Here is a 23998-nt window from a genome sequence, read left to right on the forward strand (position 1 = left end):
GGTTTTCTGGGGGGGTTTCGCGGGGGCCCGTTCGCGGCTTCGACACCCCCTCCCCAGGTGTGCTCGGTGCCCTCCCGGGGTGGCCGCGGGGGTGGCGAGGCGGGCCCTGGCCCGGCGGTGCCCGCTGTGCGATGTGCGCGCTGCGGGGAAGGCGCCGCGGCTCCGCTGCGAGCGCGTTCGTGTGCCCAGTGTGTGTGTGTATGTATGTTATGTATGTATGTATGTACGTATGTATGTATGTGTTGACCGCTGTCCGAGGGACACGCGGCGTTTAAAGCCCCAAACCGTAATTTCGGTGGGGTGATGGCGCTGGGCTGCTCATCCCGCCCGTCCCATCGCTTTACGATTCGCACCGTCCTGACGCGATGAATACCCTGACACCGTCCTGGGTATTCGAATCACAGGGGCGTTAAGGTTGGAAAAGACCTTCAGGATCGCCAAGTGCGACATTAGCATCGTTCCTGACAACGAAAATAGGGGAGCCTGGCGGTTCAGGTGCTGCTTTTCGACGGGCAGGCAGTGCCTCTGGAGATGGCCCGAGGTAAACACGGGCTTCACGTGCTGATAAAGTTCCTGCTGCGTTTGCCGCAAATAGCTGCGGGCTCCCGATGGGAGGGAGGGAAATGGTGCTCCCGGAGCGGAGCTGCGAGCTCAGCCCGGATTATAAGGTCAAAATACTGGTGTGTGTCGGTGCTTGAGGAACTTTCATGTGTGGAGGTCTTCACTGAAGGTAATATTAAACTCTGTGTCGCTCCACAACCTGGCCATGTGTCAGGCTGCAGCAGCTCTTGATATACAGTATAAAAATTCTATACAGTTGTTCCTCAGCTCTGCTTCAGAATTTACTGTGTTAAATGTCAGTTCTTCCTCTTCGTTCTTCTTGAAGACTGTAGTTAGCTACTGGTGTTGACAGTACTGCTAATCTCTCGAGTACTGAAAGCATAAATGGGAGCCCCAGAAAGCCCAATTGGCCGTCAAATTATTACCTTTTTCTTTAAACAAGTCCTTAAAAAGTAATTTGGTAACCCTTTCACTTTTTGATCTATGTGTCCACGAAGCTGTGCAAAGCATGCGTGCTGAGGAGAAAAGGCAACTTCATCTTTCTTGTCAGTGAGGATATTTTGGTCCCCGTGGAAAAGCCTTGTCTGGGGTGGCACGCATCTGGGAGAGGGGCTGTGCTGTGTAATGGGCTGTGCGCTGATGTCGGTCTTTGGATCCAGCTGGGCTGATCTTACTGCTCCCAGATGCTTGTTATTGCTCCGCTGCCGGAGGGATCTGCTCCATCTGATCCGCAGGTGGAGCTGTTCCTTTGAGCGCAGCGCACCCCCGCCCAGCCGCCTGGGTGCGCCTGGCTGGAGCAGAAGGTGGAAATGAGCAGTTTGTGCTGATCTGGCCCGTTTGGACAAGAGGTTGGAACCAGCTGCACAAGTGAGGCGTGGGCATTTCTGGGAAGAACTGTGAAGGAAAGCGAAAGGCAATGCCTTTTTCACTTACGTAGCCATTCCCCGTGTAGCCTGCAGACACTGCAAGGGAGTCTCTTCAGAGAAAAGCTTACAGGCTTATGCTCTGGCTGCACCAGAGTGTCTCTATCACATGGGATCTGGAATTTGGATTCTTTCAACCTGGTTTCAGAGTTCCAAGTTGTGGTAACTTTTTGAGATTTAGCATGAGCTGATATGTAGTACCTCCCTACTTGCAACCTTAGAGGCTGTTGCAAAAATGACATTAGAATGCATTGCTTCAAACCTATTCCACGTGCCTTTCCTCTAGATTGAGTGAGTACATGTGGTTGGCAGATGTGCACTTGCTAAGCTGTGAGAACTTGGTTGTGAACCCTCAGAACCAGATTAATAAATATCCATGAGATCGGAAGAGGATTTCGCTTGTCAGATCAGCAGGCAAATGATCTGTGTCTCTTTTTAGTAAGCCATAGGATCTGTTTTTATGGGATAATGCAGCTGCTTTCTGCAAACGAGTTTGTTTAATCCACATATGTCTTATAGAGGTAGTAAGTCTCCTTGTGGAGACATGCTGTGCTCGTTTCTCTTTGTTGGTGGTATGTTGTGTGCTCTGGGATTACCCACACAGGCAACTTCGACTAACAATGCCACAGCTTTGAACCTGACAGCAAAATAAAAGAGTCCTTGCATTGCTCTCAAGCATGAGCATTAATTCTCATGGGTTTTTTGGGGATTTTTGGAGTTTGTTTTCTTGGTGGTTGTGAGTTTGGTTTTTTTACCACGTGAATCATTACCGTTGGTAGATTTTGAGCTCTCAGCCTTCAGGGAGAGATTCAAGAGCTCCTCTCTTCAGGAATAGCTGTAATTGGTATGAGGAAGTCATGATATCCCCATGTGGAGGGCAAGGTCTTGCTACAAACATGCTGCTGGTTGATAACCTCAGTGTTTGTTAGTGGAGCTTTAGTGAGGCTGGTAAGGTGGTTCTGAACTCTAGGATCAGGTTGTTATTCCCTGCTGCCTGTAGCCATTAGACTGTTGGGCCTGTTTCAGTCTTCCGTAGGGACTTTGATTGTGCAAAGATTACTTTTCTCCACTTGGACAGTGGAAACCTATTTTCTAGCTTGCAGGTGGTATCAGAGTTGGAATTTCTTTATGGAGCCCAGTAAGCATGGGAGATATTGCATTACCCACCATCCAGTTTATGCACTACCATAATTTTTCAGAGGGGTTCTGAGGAATCCTGCTCTGGCACAGTTCTGTGGGCTGGCAGATGGTCTGGAAGTGGGATCGAGGTCCTGTTCTTTCTCAAGCTGCTGAGTGACATGCATCCATCACTGTCCTCAGTATAGCACCAAGGCTTGTTTAGGTGCACACAGCATCCTTAATAACTAACAACAGTTAGGGAGTATTTTGGGATTAGTTTACTTGGGATCTGTGTTGGTGTCAAATGAGGATGAATTCTGCACGTTTGCCTGCTCCAGGAATTGTGTGACACCCAGAACTACTTATGTGGTTGTAGGCTGGCTTTGAGCACAGCAGGAATGGGGCAGTGTCAAATCTCCCAATGTGTCTATTATTGTTGCTATTTGGATTAGCATCCTCTACGATATTTGGAGAGTTTCCTCTTTACTTTTTTGCTCCTCTGTAAGGAGACAGTGTCTTTTGGTAATCAAGGATTGTGTTTGAAGGTTTTCCTCTCAGAATTCTGGTTATATTTAGATGGAAACAGAGATTCCAGAGAGCGCCTGAGGACAGCAGTCATTTCCATTTATGGGTTAGACCTTCATGTGTTCATAACTGGAGCTCATGGCACTTGTTTGAGGAAATGGGATTGTGTGAAGAGCAAATGTTCTTCCTACCTGCTTCTCTTCGTAAGAGAAGTAAATGTGCCTGTAAAATGCTAGGCACCAATGTTTGAAGCAAACGATCCAGTGCAGTCTTGTGGTGGAATTTGGTGGGAGAGAGAGATTCAAAATGCAAAGGGGAGTCAAACAACAAATCCCAACAGATGCCAGTGGGAGACGGGTACTTGGCCCGGGCATACTGCTGTGCTACCGAGCAGTGCAGAGCCATGAACTTATATGTTGTTTGTGCTTTTTAAACATCTTGCTTTTGATAATAATAGGGTTACTTAAAGAAAACTAATGGCAGGAAACAATCCCTGAAAACTGCATTTGGAGAGAAAGCACTTTCTATTATTTCCTGTATCCAAAGGGGGTTTTAAGATAACTGAAGGCACAGACTGCAGGCTACCTTGTCAGGGCCTCCTTCTTCAGAAATTAGAACCTTGTTTTATTCTTAAAAATAGCGAGAAATTAATAATTAGGTTTCCAACCTGAAAGCTCTTCACTTCCTTCCCTGCTTGATATAATATGAACTGCATGTGGCCAAATAATTGTTTTATAAGAGATGTGAACTCCTGATTGTAAGCCTGTCAGTCATAATCAAACAAGCACTTTCGTTTTAAGAGCCTGAGGTCTGATTGTATAATTCAGCTTTACAGCTTTTTGATCTGAGACACTTTTGATAATCTTAGGGCCATTGCATGTCTTATAGCTATTTATTATGACATATGTACTGATTATTTCTTTTTCAAATTACGATTCCTTGTGTGCTCAGCTCGTTCTTTTCTCACTTGAGATGGCGGTTGTGAAAAGACTGCGTTGAGTCATTAGGAGAAGAGACAGGACTTTAAATCTGGCTGCTAAAGCAGAGGATTTCTCCAAAGAATGTAGGCACATACTTAGATATGTCCTGGGGGAGAGATAGTTAAAATTGGTGCAGATATTTTATTCTTTTAGCTACTAGGTATTGACAGAAAAACTTTTTTACAGAAAATTCTCCTCTTTTGTGAAACAGGCGTGAAAAGCTAAGCAGTTGGAGATACAAACTGAAGTCTGGTGCTGTGTATCCTTTTTTAATCTTAAGGATCTTCTGGAAATGAGAATCAGCCACTCCTTTTCCTGACCAATTAAGCCATTGTGCAGCTTTGAGTACAGTATTGAGTGTATTAGCCTAGTTATCAAAATACTCTGGTGCAACAAAAGCAGGAATTGTTTCTGGGTATTTCATTAATTAGAAACAGTAGCAAATGAGACAGTGGCTCATTTGGGTTTCTTCCCTGAATAAGTTGTTACATTTACATATTGCAGAACAAACTGGCTGTTTAGATGGGATACAGATGGCCTAGTTTTGTCCTTACATTGTGGACTTAAAGTTAATTTTTTTTCAAGTGTTGAGAATTGATATATACAAAGTAAAGCAAATGAGTAGTTAAAAACAGACATGCAAACAAATCTGCTGATTTCCCCCCCACACACACACACGTAAAGTAACTTTTTTTCCTCTAAAACTACTTAGAGGATCTGTTTCTCTTGTTTTTTTGCATTTAAATTTTGCCAGTTGAAATATTTCTTCTATTTTAAGAAAAGCTGTACTCTATAATGAGGCATAGTGTAGGGAGCTCTGACCTATATTCTGGCATTTAAGTTCAGTGTATCAAGCAGTTTACAGGGATTCTACATCAGTAAGTAACACTTAACTCTTGTGTAAAGTATACCTGTGAGAATACACAGTCTTACTATAAGTTCAGCACACTCTGTATGATTAGGGTATTGCAGTATTTAGTGAACATAAGCAAAGTATTTGAAGTCTGAGACCTAGACTTCAGAAAAACCTCAAAACCCTGCAAAAAGCTAAGTTCAGAAAAAGCTCAGTCTGGTCTCGACTGCCTTATGAGAAATCAGTGCTATGAATTCAGTGGCAGCTGTCACTGGGAGTTCATTCCATCAAGGTACTGAAGGTGACTGCACTCCTCTGATAGTTTTTCAAGGAGAACAGTCATCTTGTGAGAGGTTTGTGGTTTTTTTCCTTATTTTTTTTTTCCCAGACCATAGGTATCCACTTAACATTTCCTGGTTCTTTTTACAGAGACACTTCTGAAAGTTCAATAGATTGTCTAACTCCCTAGGCTCTTGCATAATGTTCTAAATCCTGATATTTGCTGCCTTCAGGAAGGAGCCCACGCTTGGGAATTTGTAGTGTTGAAATGGACAAATAACCAACACCTTTGTTGTCTTGCTGTGTCTTGATGGACATTGTTGCTGCTGCTTCAAGCTCAAGTCACTTTCCTTTGTAGATGAAAGAGCAAACAAAGCTTTACAGTTTAGATAAATAGATGTTAGCAATGTGATGGTTTGGGCATTCACCAGTAAACATGGGGAGTGATACTGCTGTGGTTGGCAGCAGAAACACACAAGTGTGTACACTGTTCTCTGCCACTCGTTTACTGTATGACCTCAGACTGGTTTTTAAACATTACCTGCCTATGTATCCACATGTGCCTTGAGTCTTCACTTGGTCTTAAGTTGCTTCTATCTGCAAAGAAGATGTTAGCATATAATCTTAAAATCAGCATGGATAACTGTGATTGTAGTCTAAAACTTGCTGTTATGCATTTCTCTGCTTTGTGTGATGGCTGATTTAGATTCCTCTATGGCACCAAAACCGAATCTTGGATTCTGCTTTGAACAGCTGAGATGTAGCAGTGTTTCCTCATCCCAAAAAGGGACCCTTGCTGGTGTTTAGTTTGTGCCTCTAACAGCTTAGTCATTGAGAGAGATCGTGTTTGTGGTTTGCCATCCATCAGTTGATCACTGAGCAAATTGATGATAGTCCTCTAAGTATTTATGGGTTTCTTAAGCAATGTCTACCTAGATTGCAAGCACAGAGGGGCAGAGGCCTTTTTTGCTTTTTCTGATTTTGTTTGTTGGGTTGCTTTTTGTTTGTTTATTGTGTGGTTGTTTTTTTTTTAAACAGTGCATTTTGTAATAAGGCCTTCCAGTAAATAGAAGCCTGTGAACTCACCTTGTTTGCTGTGCTTATGTGTAAGGGCTTACTGGGAATCCTTTTAATGCTCTGTGTCTGCAGTGCAAAGCCTGTAGTGTAAATATGCTGAGAACGGGAAATGAGCATTATTTAACTGTGACCTTGCATCTTTTTCTTCAGCAAGTTGCACCGTGATGAACAAGGCAGCATTATTGAACTAGAGAGGAGCAAAATCCCATTTAACTGCATGCTGGGCTTTGATGTACTGCCAGACACTCTTGTCTGTGATAGCCTCTGGGATGTAAAGGAGAACTGTAGTAGTAGATAAGAGAGGTTTTCAACCCAAGTGTCTAGTGATAATGTCAGCTTTTATAATTTGTGTGTGGAAGTTAAGCTTTTATTCAGTACCTAGCATGGTATTCCCGCATCACAGCTCCTGTGCAAAATCACCACGGCTTCATTCTTCGGATATGCAGGAGGTTTCCTATTTGCTGTAATACAGATAGATTTCTACCCTCATAGATGGCATCATCAAAGCCAGATTAACCTTAGGCACTCACTGCGTTGTTTACTATGTGCACTGCAGATGCCTAAAACTGCACGAATGTCCGGGGGTGCTCTGAAGCTGTCAGTGTGTGACTCACCTGCAGAGAACAGCCCGGGCTCTGCCTGGTGAGCATGGGAACAACGGAGAGACATCCCTGGGCTCTGCTGCGTGACAGTGAGGAGACGGGCTCTGATCCAGGGCTGTTCGGCAGCCAAGCTGGAAGCTGCTGGAGAAATTTTAGCCGAATCCATCAGAGGCAGTGTTGTGCCCTTGTGTGCTCACCTGTTAGTTTGTTCAGGTGCTAAACAAATGTTGACAGAAGATCCTCAGTGTCTGTCAGATCTGGGAAATAGGCTGGAAAGCCTCAGGAGTCTGGGCTGAGACTCCAGCATTATGACTTTGTTAGTGTTCTGAGAAATAGCAGCACAAACCACTGTTTTGGTCAGAATTCTAGTATAAATTTTTCTTGTGGTAATAATTCAGTTTCTGGTGAGCAGAGAGATGGGAGATCATGGCTGATATTTAATTTCACTATTGAGCTGAACAGACTTTTCACTGCCATGGACAATATATTAATTCTCATATTTTACAGGCTCAAAGCAGGATAAATGGACAGGTAAAAAAGGATAAAATAGCTAGAGAAGTTGAGAAATTTGAACCACTTGTTTTGGAAACAGCTCCTTTCCCCCCTTCCTTCTGTAGTTGTCTTCCTGTCTACATCTGGAGGGAGTGCAAGAATTGAATCCAGTTACATTCCAGCTCTGCAAAATTACCTGAAATGTCTTGTCTTGTACCAAGAAAGTTAATTGTTCAGCTTAACACTTTGTCCACCACAAAAGAGAGAAATGTGTTTTCACAGTGCTTCTGAAGGGGCAAAGTTTTTTGGCCTTTACTAGGATGTGTCACAGCTGATGTGCCACGGTTTAAATAGCCTGTGTTGATGGATGTGAGTTCAGGACAGTGGGATTTGGGAGGAAGAGCAGCAGCTTATTTTGTCAAGGTTTTTGAGGAAAGCACTGAAATTCACAACACCTAAATGATTTGTCTTGACAGTGCATCCAGAGGTGAATTATTTGCTAAATGCTATTTATATAGTAGTTAGCTTCATGTAGGTGATATACCTGCAGTGTTGGGTTATGTTGTTTTCTTTCTGATCCTTGCAGTCAGATTTTTGTTTATCTCTGATATATCTGATTGTATTATGAAGGAAAACTTTTTATTCAAATCTTTTCTAAAAAAACATTGTTAATAGTATTTGGCAGCTGGGAGTGATTTTAAAAAACCCAAACAGCCAAGGTCTATTTAGAGAACTGACAGAAATTTAAAGTGAGTAAAGAATTATTGTAGTTTGTTTCTTGTGTTGAGATACTGAGTCTTGCTGCATTAGTATTCATCCTGAGGATGGATGGGCTTTTATGCACCAACATCCTATGCAAATTAGTCCTTTCCTAAAAGCAAACATATCTGATTAGGGAGAATACAGTTGTCCTGCAAAGTCTGCTTTATTCTTTTTGACACAAAAATTCTGAGAATTGTTGGGGTCTCTTTGTATTTTGTGCTTCCTTTCTCCCCCTTCCACCCCCGCTTGGAATTGATGGAGAGCACCGTTGAGCAGGAAATAGCAGAAGCTTTTGTAAAATCTTAAAAGAGAAAGAGAGGAAAAAGGGCATTTTCACAAATGGAATTAGGATGATGCAGCAAAGTGCTGGCTGCCTGCCAGGGAGGACAGATGCACCGTGCATACAGTGCCTTGCCGACGAGGCTGCACATTGGCAGCTCCCCGCTCTGTTAGTACAGCGAGCCCACAGCCCGGCATAATCACTGCAAACAGAGCACTGTTCATCTCACCACTCCTGGGGCTTTGCCTGGCAGGTTTTCGGAGCTGGGTATGGCAGTTCTCAGTCCTGTAAGCGTTACTGAGACTTTAAAACTTTCTATCATATAAAAGACAATTTTTTAGTGCTAAGAAGTGCATTTTCTCTCCTTCAGTCAGTGAACAGACTTGCCTGTTCCTGTGCAGAACTGTGATATGGGGTGCTGTCACCGCTGTCAAAATACAGCATTAGACTTGCTCCAAGAAGGTCTGTGCCTTCTGAGACTTCTGTTCAAATGTCCCATACTTTGGAGAACCTGTTGACTCCCATCATGTTTAATGGAAGGCTTTACCATTGGGACTAGAGCAGTTTTTGGCCCTGATTTTCTCCATAGCCCTGTAATGTTTAATGGGGGAGATTTAATAATTTCTGGCTGATGCTGTTGAGCAGAAAGGCCACTGCTTCTTACAGAAAGCATCTTCCAGATCCAGTAGAAACATAATGGCAGTGATTTCTAAGCCTGCTTTCTCTCCAGTCTTCTGCATGAAGAGGAAATCTCAAGTTTTGCTTTCTCACCTTAGCCGTGCCTAAGCATTGTCACTGAACACAGGAACACATTTGTTATGGAGGTGCCCAGCTAGTGTGACTGAAATCCCTTGCCATTTTATTTGAAGTTCTTAAAGAGCCTTTCAAAAATACCTTTTTTTCTTATGTTTAGAATTAATGCTCACATATTCCCATAGTTAGGTCTGTTTGGGTAGATTTATTTTTTTTACTATTGCCCTCTGGATTTTTGTATAGTCGGTCTCAACTTCATTAAGGGGTCGGGGAAAGGAGAACCAAAGAGACATTTTAAGCTGCTAGGTTGTAGTGCTGTGTAAGACTTCAAAGATTTTATTTTTTATGTTTCTTTATTCAACTTGTGTGCTTACCTGAAAGTGATGGATAGGATAATTGGGGTGTCCTTGCTTTGCTGTTCAGATCCAGTAGTTCAGCAATGGTGATGAAGGACAGTGATGAGTTGGAAAGCGGCTTCTCAAAGACACCAAGTTTATCTATCCTGCTTGAGAGGAAAAGGTAGATAGATAACATCCCTAGAGTGTCTGGATACTCAGTTTCTCCCCTCTAAAGACATGCCCAGTGTGTAGTTACTGCCCAGTGTGTAGTTGAGGGAAGATTTACCTTGAAAGAATGGTTGCTGCAAACTGAGACCAAACGTGAACTAAGCACCAAAGTGTCACGCTGAGGATGCCAAGCATCTATGCTGTGTGGTTTCCAAAAAAACCACTGGAAAGATGGGTATAGAGCTTTGGGAGCCAGTATATCTGAGATCACTAAAAATCCACAGCCTCCTAATGCATTTAACTTGCCTAGTAGGCATAATTAAGATAGATATCATTGGTCTTCAATAAAAAGAACTACTTGACTTGTATATCTTCATGTAAGGCCCTTAATGTTAGGCTGAGGTTTTGCAGCCATTGAACAAAGCTGTGGGAGGCACTTGATGGACAGACATTGTGCCGAAACAAAAAACATTTACTCTTCTGTGACTAATTGAAAGGAGGTGAGGGATCAAGTGGTGACTGATAATAAGAGCTGGTCTCTGTACTTGGAGCTAAAGAGGAACAGCACATATAGCCAAATATCAGTGTGATGTAGAAAGGGATGTACACTACTGTACTACTGAAGAAAGAAAAGGTACATGGTTAAGAACATCAAAGCACAACAGGGATAGTGCCTGAAGGCTTTTGAGACTTCCTAAAAAATGTGTCCTGGTGTTATCTTTGTACCGTCACTTGGAGGGGGGAGGAATTGTGCTTCCAAAGCCACTAAGAATAAATACAGTGGTGTCTTGTGTCAGTGATAAATCTTCTCAGAGAAAGTACTTAATTCCTAAACAGGCCTCTGCACAAAAGGAAAATTACATTTCCCATCCCATTGATGTACCTTGCTTTGTAATGAACAAAAGGGAGTGAAGGATCTGCTCCTGAGTCCTTTGTGGGGTTGCTGAGCACAGGAACAGGTGAGATAGAATGAGCACATCTGCAAAACAGGTCTTCAGATGTATATTTTTATAATGGAGAGTCCTCCAGTTATAAATTGACTGGGTTTGGTTTATGGGTTTTAAAAAGTGAACCTGAGGAAAGAAGTTAGATATTATTCATGTCTCTCTTCCTCAGGCTTACACTGGACTGCGCTTTTTCCTGTTTTTTGGTTTGTTTTTTTTTTTTTAGCACTTTGCTTTGAGGCTAAATATGATAAGAAAAATATCATAAAAATGCAAGAAAAATGAAAGCCTTTTGAGTGGTTCTGTATGCTTTCCAGAAACTGAGAGATGCTTGGCTCTACAGGCCCATGTAAGTGTTCCTGTGAAGGTGTGTGGTCTCTTGCACAAGATAGGGCCGTTCAGCTGCCAGGCTGAGCCACAAGTGCTCCCAGTGTGCCAGGCTGGAGTTGTATGAAACAATAAACACTGTTGGAAAAAGGCCCAGGAAAACTGTTGACTTTGGGCATAATTGCTTCCTATTGCAATTAAAGCTGTGTTGCATTCCTTGGCAAATCTTGGGAATAAAAGGCTATGGGGAATGCTACCGCAGCACGGTTGTTCATATCAGTTGCTGATGGATTATGGGCTTTCTGCATTTGAGGGGTGGTTAGGGTCTTGGAATGGGCTTGGGGTTAGTGGAAAAACTTTTATAAGGAATGTTATGGATGTTGGTTGGCAAAATGAAGTAGCATTTGTGCTCTTCTATAAGAAAACTATGGCTCTTGTCCTGAGCCTGACTTGTTTCTACCCTTTGTGAAAAACGTGGAGGCTTTTTCTTTGGAGGAAGTTCTGATTTTATTTTTTTTTTTTTTACAGTTAATCTCTATCAATTTTAATTGTTCATAGCTCTTTAGTTAATGCAGTTGCTGTGTAATCATTGACATTTTCCTCCATTATTTGATTTCCTGGATGCCCCCTATGTTTTGTATGAATTACTTATATCGGTATTGATGTAAATTAGTTGGCATTTATCCTCTGTGATATGGACCATGTAACTGATCAAAGTACAGAACATTTCTCAGTCCTACACTGGCAAAGTAAAGCAAATTTAAATTATGTTTTGAAAACACAAGTAACTTTTTAGTAGTGATGCATCATCACTCTTCACACAAATTGGGGATTCTTCTGTTTTGTCCTCTTTTCTTTTTCTTTTCTTTTTTTAACATAATAAATACTGTTACTGTGCTAGAGATCTCCTACGTGGAAGCTCTTACCCTACCTGGAAATCCCTCTGGAACATATTATGTTTATTTGTTTGATCTGTGTTCTTTTCTTTGTAAGCTTAGTCCTGCATTATAATGAGACAACCTCACTGAAGGAGCCTGTGTCTAGTTTGCTTTTCAGCATTTCACTGTGCTTTTTACCCTTCCTGAAAATTGAAAGGGCATTCCCATCTCTTCCATGAGACTCTTCTTAAAGCCCAGACTGGCTTGTTATTGTAAACTGCTAAAGTGTTGCTGTGGCCATTGATAACTTGTTTCATCATCCTTTGACATCAGTTAATGAGACCTTTAGCTAGTCAAAATCAAACTATTATTTGTTACCTTTATGCATTAAACAAAGGTGTTAGTAGATGCACTTCTCCACATCTCTGATACTGGAAATGAGCTGTGGTAGAGAGCGAAGACAGCACAGTTTCCATTGTGCAGTAAGACATGAGTCATTTCATACCTTTTAGAGTAAAAATTATTTTGCCCTGAAAATACCTTGCTCTTGAAAGTATTTAATGGTATTCTAACAGATGAGTGCATTCTAAGACTGAAGAGTTATTGAGGTGATGTTCTGGCAGACCTGGCTGCCGGCTTCTTATTTGCATTTGATACCTTCAGCACTGGCCAGGCCTTGCTGAAGGTCTCCAAACTGTCCTGTCACTGTGGTGTTGCTGCTGAGCTGGTACAGCTGCTGTCAGCAGAGTGCTTTGTGCTCAGAATGCTCTGAGAATAAAGATGCAAAAGTAGTTTGATTCTTAATGCAGGATGAATGTCTTTTAAAGGTGTACAGCTTTCATTCCCAGCTTTATTCTTGCACAGTGTGTTTCTTCCTTGTTTCCTGCACCTCATCATTGTGAAGTGTTCCTGCAGTTGTGCTCACAGGTGCTCACTCCCCCCACAGCAGGCAGCCTTTTCTCTCCCTTTTCAGTGTCTTTGAACACAAATTCCCAGGCATGTACCTTTTCCTAGATGGATTTATTTGCAGCTGCTTCCACTCTGATGTGATTTTTTTCTCCCAGCTCTCACTAAGCATACCTGTACACGCTGACCAAAAGGTGTGGAAAAGCAGCTCTCTCAGACCTGTCAGAAGAATATTAAGTGTGTCACCAGAGCATGGAGGGGCATCGTCCGTTTGGTCACAAGGAACCTTTGAGACTTGGCTGAATATTTCTTCTTGTATTTCTTGCTGCCCTTACTTCTAAAAGATATGGGGGTTTATTTTCAGGACCACTAACAAACCCTGTGTACAAAGCTTTCTGTTCCAAGTGGAGCAGGAGAGGACCTGCATCCTGTCTTGTGGATGTCAGCGTAGGCATTTCTGCAGAAGCAGTTATACAGGATTTAATCTGATTCCCCTGCTGCCAGAATTGTAATGTGGTACTGTGTTGCTTTTCCTGAAGAAATACAAGTTATGTTTCAGGTTTGATTTACATTTCTGTGTATGTTTAAAGAATTACTTTTTTCTAGAGTTAGGCTTTATGTATCTCACTGGAGCTGTGCAGAGAATGCACACAGGTGCTGTTGCCTTGTGGCTGAAGCTGAAATTTCAAATGTTTAAAAAGAAGTAAAATGTCCTGTGGACAGATTTACGAATTGAGGTCGAAGTCTCTTTCATAGGGCTAAAATACCCATTAAGGGGAGGGGAAATTTTCTCCCTGCAAACCCCTTTTAACCCTCATTCTTTGACTTTTTTCCACTTCAAACTCTGCATTTGAAGCAGAAACCTTATGTCCTGCTGCTGCACACTTAGTTGGTTATGGGATCAGTACAGTTCTCCCTCTCACCAAGCAGGAACCTCTGCTCATGCTTTCTTGAAGAGGCAGTAGTTCAACTGATTAGAGAGGGTTAAAGAATGCCATCATCTTTGGACATGTTAAGAGGATGTTCTGAAGGAAAATTGTTGTCTTACCTTTCTCTGTAATTTTGCTGTTGAGGAAAGGTCAGTGTTGTATCCAGCTGGGGTTGCATTAATACAGTGTTCTTTATCGCTGAGTGTGCTTAGTCTGAAGCAGAAAATCAATAAGTCTTTTCAGCCTTTGACTCCCTGAAGGATTTTTCTGCCTCAGGTGGGGCTGTAGAGGACATTGTTTTGGGTGATCAGTTTGTCCTGAATGGCAATTAATTTTAGCTTCTTGATGGGAAAATAATTTAAAAAAAAAAAAGTAGATCAGATATGAAATGCTTGAAAATCAATGTGTGAAACTGCAGCCTCAATGAGTTTACTCCATCCTGGGCTGCTGTCACTCCAGTGCACACAGAAGTATGAGTATGTTCCTATTACTATTGTCTCTGTTTCTCCATGAGAAAATATCAGGAGATGGCACTTCACTGAGAGTCAGGTTTCTCTCCATTAGTAGGTACTGAAATTATGATAGACCTATTTGAAGGCCTCTGGCATCTCTTTAAGGTAATTCCTGTATCCTGTTGCTGTCTCAAGTGTTGTAAAGCATCGCAGCAGATTTAAATCAGTACGCCTGATGTTTTTGCAGTATCACTGTTTTAGAGATTACTTAAATTCCTAATTAATTGTACTTTTGCCTGCAGGTCTGTGTTAGAGAAGGTAATGAGCTAGCTGGTGTTTGAACAGCCTCCCCTTTCCTGGTGTGCTTTGGTTTGCAGAGCAATCCCACTGTAAGCGCACATTAACAGGTACTGAGAAAGGGAAACACTTCATTTAGCTGGAAATAACATCATTTCATTCAAACTAAGGTGGTGAGGGGCAGAGCTGACAGCCGGTCTTGCTCCTCAGAGCCTTAGAATTGCTTGCATATGTGATATTTTTTAGGTTTTTTTGATATCTTAATGTTATGTTAGGAAGGAAGTCTTCAGAGCCCATATCACAGGTAGAGTTGTCCTGTTTCTCTTCTGCAGGCTGCCAGAGCTTTTACCTTGTTGGTGCTTGTGGAAAGAAGGTTCACCGTTGTTGCATTCCCGAGCCTGTCCTGACCTGGGACTCCTCAGTCCCAATATCCTCTGATTGGCACAAATAATATCCTGAATATTTGTGTGATTTATTTTTCATAGATCTACTCTCTAGGCTGGTTTTAAACCTTGTGGGTTTGTGTGCTGTCGTTAAAGGAACTGCTAAAATCAGGCATCCATTAAGTAGCACAAGTTGTGAACAATAGTTATAGGCAGGAGGTCAGTGGCTTGAGCAGACACATCTAAGCAGTTCTGACTGAAGGGCTGACAGGGCTGTATCTTTCTTCCTTTGACTCTTGTCCTTCTCCCTACCTCTCCCAAAGCCACTGCACATTCCTGCCTCACCCTTCATCCAGGCACTTACACATATGACAGACCAGCTCTGCCATTTGACTGAAAATTCATGCCCTCCCCACTTGCTGCATTGCTTTTCACCTCAGCTGGAGAGGTGAGTTAGCAGTGCTGCCAAGGCACCAAGAGAGTAATTCATCATCCCTGGGAAGGCAGGAAGAACGAGGGGATTTTGATGAGTTTACACTGATTGTGCAACTGTCTGTTTACCCCTCAATTTTATTCCTCTGGAGATGCTATTTTGAAGGGAACACTCTTCAAAACCTCTCACTTAACCTTATCTCATCGTTTTTAAGAGTTTAACACTTATGGCAGCTGGGGAAGACCCTGAGAAAAATATCTTTTATTTTGCTTTGGATTTCTAATCATTAGTTTTGCAACTAATAATTGGTTCAAAGTTTTTCTAGGGTTTCAGTTGCATGAGGAGTCTCCCTATCTTTGGAAGCATGGAAGGATCATAGGAGGCATGATCAGACAGAGTTGTTGTCTTTGCTTCGTTGTTTGCTTTCTGGTCCAAGGACAATCCCTCCTGCTGCCCCACAGAGTTCAGCTTTCACTCAAACACTTCTGGGCAGATGTGTTGCTGGAAAGGTTATTTGGGGATTTGAACTGGCAGGAGTGAAGTGTGTGAAAGAGTAGGTCTGAAGTGCTGGCAGTTTGGTTTGGCCAGAGCTTTGGTGTGGGCTGTGTGTGTATTCATATGTGCAAATCCTCTGCAAATCAAGTGTAGATCGATGACAATTATTTTAGAGAGCCTGATAAATTTGGGCTTGGCTTTGGGTACTCTTGCTAAGCAATGTGAATTTTGAGGCATTATATATAATGGCCTTGAAGAGGCTTGGTAATGCCCTGAGACAGTAATTTAGTTTTAATTCATATTTGTCTAATGACCTACTGCTATCTCAAACCAAAATTAACAGCCCTATTTTATAGGAGTGTTTAATATAAATCTGTCCCCATGAACTTTCCATTTTCACTGCAGCTCAAGGTATAGAGGAGGTTCCAAATTAGTCCAATATCTTATGTAAGTGGCCAGTACTTTCTGGGTAGTAAGTATTTTTTTTTAATGTTTCCAGGGATTTTCTTCCACGAGGTTCTGGAATTATGACAAGACGACCATTGGTCCTGCAACTCATCACTGCCAAAACAGGTAATTTCTTTCTCTTTTTGGGTCAATGCCTGGACAAAGTGCTGCTGTATTTCAACAGGAGGAAAAACTTTTCTGGGAAGTTGTGAAGAAAGGTGCCACCAGACTGTCAGGAACAAGGGCCTGCTGCTTTAAAGCTGTATGCTCAGGACCAGCTAATTTCATTGTCCTGTCTGGGAAAACAGTAACATCTAAATCCTAGAGCACGTAGCGAATTAGTCCAAGATCACACTCAAAGCAGCAGAGAAGCATCATTACATACAGTGTGTTTTAGGAATTAGCTTTGATTTATTCATTTCTTGATGAGCTTTGCATCTGTATTAGTTAACACACCAAAATTGCTGCACTTCTGCCTTTAACTCTTGCTCCAGTGCACACAGATTTGATTCCACACAGCTTGTTTTTGTAACTTGTCTTTTTTGGTTGGGCTCACTGCACTAAATAGAGCAGAAGGTAGATTGGGGGAAAACAAGGCTTTGTGTATTTGTCTGGTCAAAAATATAAATATTTTTGTATGTACCACTAAGCTGCCTGTGAAACTTCATTCTGTCCTTATGTATGAGGTGTAATTGAGCTTCTGTGAGTGTTTTTTCCTAAAAGATCTTTGCATTGTTCATCAGGAAGGTAGACTGCTGTCTGTCTAGGCTTCAGGTTTTTTTCTGGATTATTGCTTTTAAAACACGTTCATACTTTCAATGCCTCTGTGAAATTTTCCATAGTGTTTATGCTGTGGAAGAGAAAGAAAAAACAGTTAAATTCAGTGTTTCATTATGCTCAGTTTAGAAACTTCAGGATTTCCAAGTGTGTAATATGCTTATAGTGTTCTCTATATATTAAATATGAAGTTCTAGTTGGAGATATACACACCTGCCATTTCTGCATATGTGGCATTTGATCTCTGACAGAGCATGCAGAAATAAATGCAAGAATAAGGCCCAGCTATGGAGGGTCTCAATCTAATTTTCCCAGGACCATGTAAGAGTAGAAGAAAAAAATGCACTGGGCTCTGTGCTGGTGTTCCTAACAAAATTACTGAACTCTGGGGACAGAGAGTAAAGTAAAAACTCACCCTCTGACCTCAGGTGGTTACATACTTATTCGTTGACATCCATCCTAAACTGGTCCACGTTGTCCTATTCTGTAAAGTCACCATTGTCCCTTGGTTGAGGGGACACTGAAATGGCTTCTCTCTTTATGCTATTTTCCTCATTAATATGTTCACAATGTATTACTAGCTTTAGGTAGGCCTACAGGCTTTGTTTAGGTACCTTCTCTGCTGAAAATTCATTCTTCATTATGACTTAAATAACACAACAGGAACTTTAAAAATTCTGGAGAACTGAAGTTCGGCCTAATTTTGTGTTTCCTGGATGTCAAGGCATATTTCTCCCTTTGGGAAATGCTGTGTATTTCTTGTTTGAGATTAGATGCCAGAACCTTTAAAATGCAAACTTTAATTATTTTGTTACTTTCTTTAAACTTTGATCCCTGTTGTTGTTTTGAGTGTTGAAATTCCAAATAACTTTATCTTTTAAGCCACCTTTATCTTTGTGAACTAATTTTAAGAAAAGAAAATAAAGCAAACTGCTTAGAGAAGCACAGTGTTCTTTTACAGGAAGCTGATGCTGGACTGATTTCTATCAAGGCCATAAATATCTAAAATGTTATAGAATAATTGGAGGGCTGTATCAGGTTCTTGGTGCTGTAGTAAGAACTTAGTTCTGATCCAAGGATCTTTCTAGACTCTCTTAAAAGTAGCTATTCCTAATCTTATAGTAATCCTGGGGAGAGAGGGGGGCACTTTCTATACAGACATTCAGAGATGACTACAAGATAGTTTATCAGCATTTTGGAACTGGCTGAGAATGGTTTGGAATGTGAATTTGATTGACAGAGGAGATTAAAGCTTCATTTAGCTTTGAGCCATTGCAGTAAGGGATGAAGCAGCAGAGGAATCTGTGCTCATCACAGTAAGAGGGAACTGTGACCATCCATTATGAGGGTTGGACATGTCATGGAAAGGTGCAACAGGAATTGGTTGTGAGGAATTACCAGGGGCCCCCCAACATGTGAAAGATCTGACACACCTGGGTAAAGAGCTGTTACCTCTGCAAGGGGTAACATGAAACAAATCAATACTAAGAAACTTATTTCATGAGAGGAGTGGAGTATTTTTAATTTGCTTTTTTTTAGAAATTTGTTTGCTTCCTCTTTTTTAGAAATTCTGTGCAGTTAATGCAAAGCTATTTTGCAGTGACCTTTTGACCTCTTTTAGCCACTAGCATATTTTGGTGATCCTAGTACAATTTCTAAATGGCTTTATGACATTTTCACTCCACATCCATGCAAATACTGTACTCAGCTGAAATACTGGAGGCAAATAGAAAGGTTTTAATTAAATATTGCAACTGACAAGATAGTCTTAATTAGTTTTGAGTATTTTTCTCTGAGTTTGATCATGTGAGAAATACCTAATAGCATCGAAAAAGTCAAAATATGGATGTTAAAAAATTTATAGTCCTCTGAAAGATGATGGCTTGTTCTCTGTTGTTGCCAGCCTCTGAAGGAGCTCAGGTTAGATTAATGGGTTTGAAGAAAACAGTCCCACCTGGGAAGGTGCAGTTAAGTGAGTTTTAGAAGGCACAGGTGCTCTTAGCTGGGAGCCTGTCTGCTGGCCAGCTTGAGGTTTTACAAGGTGGGCAAGACAGCTCTCATAAATTAGCCATTCAGAGGATGCACGTGAGAGGGGTTCTACCTGCCTTTTTTTTGAGTGAGAAGTTGGATGTGAGGGCAGCTTATTTTGTGAGAGTCTGATTTCTAAATTCAGGTAAAAGACACAGTGGTTCTTTCTGTATTTGAGTGCTGCAGTGTTAGATCCAGGGAGCTCCTGCTTTCTCACCAAGGCAGCATTTGTTTGAAATGTGGTGTGTTGTGGTATTTCAGCAGTTCCCAGGGAGTGCAGAGTGCTGGTCTGTCACTCTCTTACTCCTGCTTTTCAGGGGCAGGAATGCTGAATGTATGCCTGTAGTTGGGCTTTTAGGTGGATTTCTCTCCGTGTGTCTTTAAGATATAAGAGTTGGCACACAGCTGACCTGGGAGGAGAATTTTAAGGCTGTATGAGCGTTCAGTTGTCTTGGAGCAACAAACATACCATATGCCCAACCCAGTTAGTTCCATTTCAACTCCTAATCTTCTCTCTGCAAGTTTAGCCAGTGTTAGCATAACTTTTATATGGTGCTGCTGAGGAGGCTTTGAGAAGGTAATGACTTGAAATGCCTGAGAAAGGTCTTGAGCGATGTTGGCTTTTTGTTTCATGGTTTTTTTCGGTTGCCACATATTCTGTATAACCTTAAGCAATCTATTTTTCCTCTTGCTGTGCTTTCTCCTACTTCTGCAGGTGAAATAATGACTACATTTCTTGAGACTTGGTAGTATGTTTTTTAAACAGCAGAGGCAACAAAAAGTGCTCTTGGGTTTTGGGTGAAGCCTTTGTTGTAGGTCTTCTGTTTGTTAAAAGCACATTGCCTGGTATATAAACCTGTTATTTGTATGTTAAATATCTTGGCTTTGGGAGAGTTATTTTCATCATTTTGTCAACTGTTTGTGGAGGAATTTCAGATTTTCTTCTTGCTTCAGCAAATTAACAGATTTTGAAAATCATTATTGAGGTGGGCAGTTTTACGTGAATGAGTCCTACATGCAATACCCACATTTGTTTGAGTTTTGTTAATTAAATACTAAGTGGAAAGCAAACATAAGGTTTAAAAGACATCCTATTTTTTTCTGAAGTCATGCAGATGCTCTCTTCTATTGAAGTTGCTGAGCTTTAATCCAAATTTTGTTTGTTGCAAGACTATTCCTCGAGGATAGCCATCTTCTGTTGCCCTCTGGTGGCAAAAGCAATTCTCTAACAGAATATGAAAAACTTATAAAAATAATTTAGATTGGTTATTTCAGCTAACACAAATGATCTTAGAGGCTTCATCAGCAGGAAGGCATGTGGAGCTCCTAAAGGACAAAAACTAGAAAAATGGCACAGTGCCAATAGTAGGGAAGAGACTGGGCACTTTGCAAGGAGAAAAGAAAGACAGTGGCTGTGGTCTTCTGGATGCCACTCTCTGGCAGTTCCTCATTCAGGTGATGAACAAGGATGCTGTAGAGACCAAAAAAATTATTGAGGTGCGTAGCCCAAAAGCTAAAAAGTGACACCACCATGGGGAAAAGGAGGTAGGGACTGGTGACCCATTCCTGAGCCAATGCAAGGCTCATCACCCACACAGGACCGATATCCTGGAAAAGGGATAACGCTGCCGATCTGGAGCCTGAGTTTAAGCTCAGTGTGAGGTTGTAGGGACTGCAAATGTTCCTTTACACCTGCCAGTGTCCCTGGCTGTGCTGACAAGCTGAGCTGATCCACAGGGACTGCTGAGGTCTGGCAGAGTGGCTTGGAGGGCTCGGCCAGATCTCCTGTGAGCACCGTCAAAGGGGCTTCAGCTCACGTTGGACCAGATTAATTGTACCCACAAATACAATACAAGTGGTTTTGCCTGGAAGCTTTTGTTTCCTTGATCCCAGATTGATGCTCAGTGACACCAGGAAAGATGGAATCCCCTCACTGAAAGAATGGAAAATGTCTCTGTAATTGTCCATCCTCAGAAAGATATATATGTATATATAAAAAAGTGATAGAAGAATCAAAGTTTACTTTCAAGAAAAAGAAATCTGTAATTAGTTATTAACTAACAATCTGAAAGATATTTTGAGATGAACAGCAGCCAACACAAATCATCAAGGAAGATAACCCTGTCATATCAGTGCAATATACTTTTTTATTACAGGGTGTCAGGCTTGTCAATTAAGCCGTGGTGGTGTCTTATCTTGGGTACAGTAAGGGTTCTTAAATTATCTTGGTTTTTTTTTTTTAAATATAATAAGCAATCTTGGGAAACATGATTTAGAAAGGACTCCTGTAGATGGATGCACAGTTGTTTACAGAGTGGAAGGGACATCCCTCCAGGTCATGTTCAGTATTTGGTATTATTGGTAGGATGACAGAATAAAGTATGCTCATTAAGTTTGTGTTTGGGAAATACAAATGAGAATATAAAAGATACTGGAGGGCAGAATTTGAATTTAGATTGCTTGCAAAAGAAGAGAAATGCCCCCAAAGTGGGAAGGAATTCAGTTGGGATAAGACAATTTCTGTACTGAAAGGCTGGTACTTGATGTTTTCAGAGAAGGACCTGGTGCTCACAGTGAATCTTTAACAGAACGTAACTCACTGATGTGCTGTGGTAAAATACAGACATGGATACTGTACAGGATGCATCACAGAAATGCAGTCCTACAAGTACTAGTTCTGCTTTTTCTCAGTCCTGGGAAGGAGAGAGAGCTCTGGTGAGAGCTCTGCCTCCGTGACTTTAGGAAAAATTCCTGGAGGATGGCTGTGGGAGTGATCGGAAGTTTGGAAAGCATGATCAATAGGGGAAGGTTGAAAGAACAGAGATACATTTCTTCTACAAATGAAAAGTTTCAAAGATGTGGAAGATTATTGCATTCTCTGCTACGAGTATCTGCCTTTATAATTAACCATTTCATTGGTTCCTAGGAGCGTGACCTGGTATTTTATGCCAGTTATTTTCATCAGATCTACACTATTTTCAATACTTTTCTGTCTTATATTATGATATTCTTGGAATCCTCTGCATTGACAGGATTTTCTGGTTTGTCTTCTGGAAACACCAGGGTACTTCTATTTCTTGTAGCCTTTCTGCTTGAAGGTTAGCAGGGGAATACCTCAGTTTGAATATTTCATCTTCAGCTTATTAGCAAAGCTTCAGAAATGGTGAAGTGGAAGACAGATTATAGATTAAGACAACAAGGACTTTTGATACTGTGCCTCTCTTTTCAATGAAACACTATTGAATGATTTGCTGCGGTCCAGATTCACTTAACTGCATTTGCTTTGCTCAGGAAAAGCTGGTCCATCATCAAAGAAGAGGTGATGTACTTTTGCTGATGGTGTTTATTTGCCTGTTTTTAGAACACTCTCTTGAAATCACCCTTGAAAAGCGTTCTGAGGCTTTGTGAGGTGCTTTGTTGGAGTCAACAAGACTGTTGTTGCTTGGGTGACATCTCTCTAAGGGGCTGGGAGTAGAAGATGCAATAATAGCAGGTATTCCCCCTTTACTCTATGTGTTTACAATGGTTGGTAGAGGCCTACAATTTAATGAGCCACCCTTTTGGAAAACTCACAAGCTCTTTTGAGTGTTCTAGACTGGATACTATTACCAACTTGGAGCAACTCTTTGAAATCAGGTTGAGAGGAGTTGAGTCCTGGTCTCTCATCTTGGTGAATTCCTGACCTCTAGTAACAGGTTATTCTGTACAGGGTAAAGTCTTTGAGCTTTGGAAGGTCTTGGGCTCAGTCTGATGTGGATCAAGGATGTTTTCCAAAACACCTCTTGTGTATTTCTAAGGGCTGATCCATGTCTTGTCACTCAGCTCTCTTTGGCTTAGAGACAAATCTACGGAACATCTCAAGTGTGGATGTAATTTAAGTGGTTTGAGAACAGCAGTGGCTGTTTATTGGTAATAACAATATAAAATCATAAACAAGATTAAATCATAAAAGCATAGGGAGATATAACTGACTGGAAAAATTAGGAACATTTAAAAGATTTTGTCCCATAACACTTCTCTGTATTATTTCTCTAATTTAGTAAAAATTGAAGAAATAAATAATCACTTGTGGATGCACTCAAGGAACTATGCTATGGTGGCCTTTTCATTCTACATCATCCAAGGTGCTTTTAATGAATCAGGGGGGGAGGCAGGAAAGGAAGCATTTTACATGCAAAGACTGTTTTAATTTTGTATCTAATTGTTCCTTGTAATGTATCTTCCTTTCTATACAAAAAAAATACATGTTTGAAAGCTGGACATCAGGCAGGATCATTTTTTCTTGTCTGGCTTTGTGTCCATTCCCACAAAAATGTAAGTGAAATGTTTCCTTAGTATTCTTCTGTGTATGAAAGCTGGAAAGTGAAGATTGCATTAAAGCATGTGCTTCTCCAGTCTGGCTGAAGGCATCATTGCCAGGGACAGGCTGAGGGCTGAAAGGAGCCAAACAAAGCGCCACTTGTCCGTTTGAATTTTCATTCCGTGGGCTGTGTGTGGCACCACAGGTTAAGAACCTCAGTGAAATTTATTCCTGCAGCTCTGGTGGGACTGCAGATGCCACTGGGAGGGATGAGTTGTTGACAAGCATTAACACAGCTAAAAAGTAACAAACATTTTTTTTTTTTATTACCTTGAAGCCATTTCAGAGAGCAACTCTTTCTGTTCCTGAGTGTGAAGTGGAACAAAAAGAAAAGCTTCCTTGGCAATCAGCTGAATCAGCCAACTGATTCCAGCTCGGCACCAAGTATTGCTCACTGAATTTAGAAAGATTTTTCTGAGAAAATCTGATGAAAACCTAAGAAGAATACATTGTTTTATGCCAGGAGCAGTGCATGAAGAACTGGGAAAAAGTATGTCAGCTCTTTTTTTAATGAGGTAGATGTTTTCCAACTTTAAGATGACAAATTTGACAAATGTAAATTCTCAAATGTGCTAGAGCAACAGAGCTCTTTTATTTTGTGCACAATATTATTTTTCATTTTGAAATATT

General features: G+C 41.3%; 1 protein-coding gene across 7 annotated transcripts in view; it reads left to right on the top strand.

Moving 5' to 3' along the window:
- Nucleotides 1-23998, top strand: part of DNM3 (dynamin 3) — a 172321-nt gene that overhangs the window by 591 nt on the left and 147732 nt on the right. For all 7 annotated transcript variants that reach the window (XR_010432638.1, XR_010432639.1, XM_064664341.1 and 4 more), the window contains exon 2: nt 16256-16329. Coding sequence is in view for 5 of the 7 variants with exons in the window: in XM_064664341.1 (XP_064520411.1) it covers nt 16256-16329 (74 nt within the window). In the remaining 2 variants the exon portion in view is untranslated. The remainder of the gene's footprint in view (nt 1-16255; nt 16330-23998) is intronic.

The sequence above is a fragment of the Pseudopipra pipra genome, chromosome 9, assembly GCF_036250125.1.
Source record: "Pseudopipra pipra isolate bDixPip1 chromosome 9, bDixPip1.hap1, whole genome shotgun sequence".
NCBI classification, from domain to species: Eukaryota; Metazoa; Chordata; class Aves; order Passeriformes; family Pipridae; genus Pseudopipra; species Pseudopipra pipra.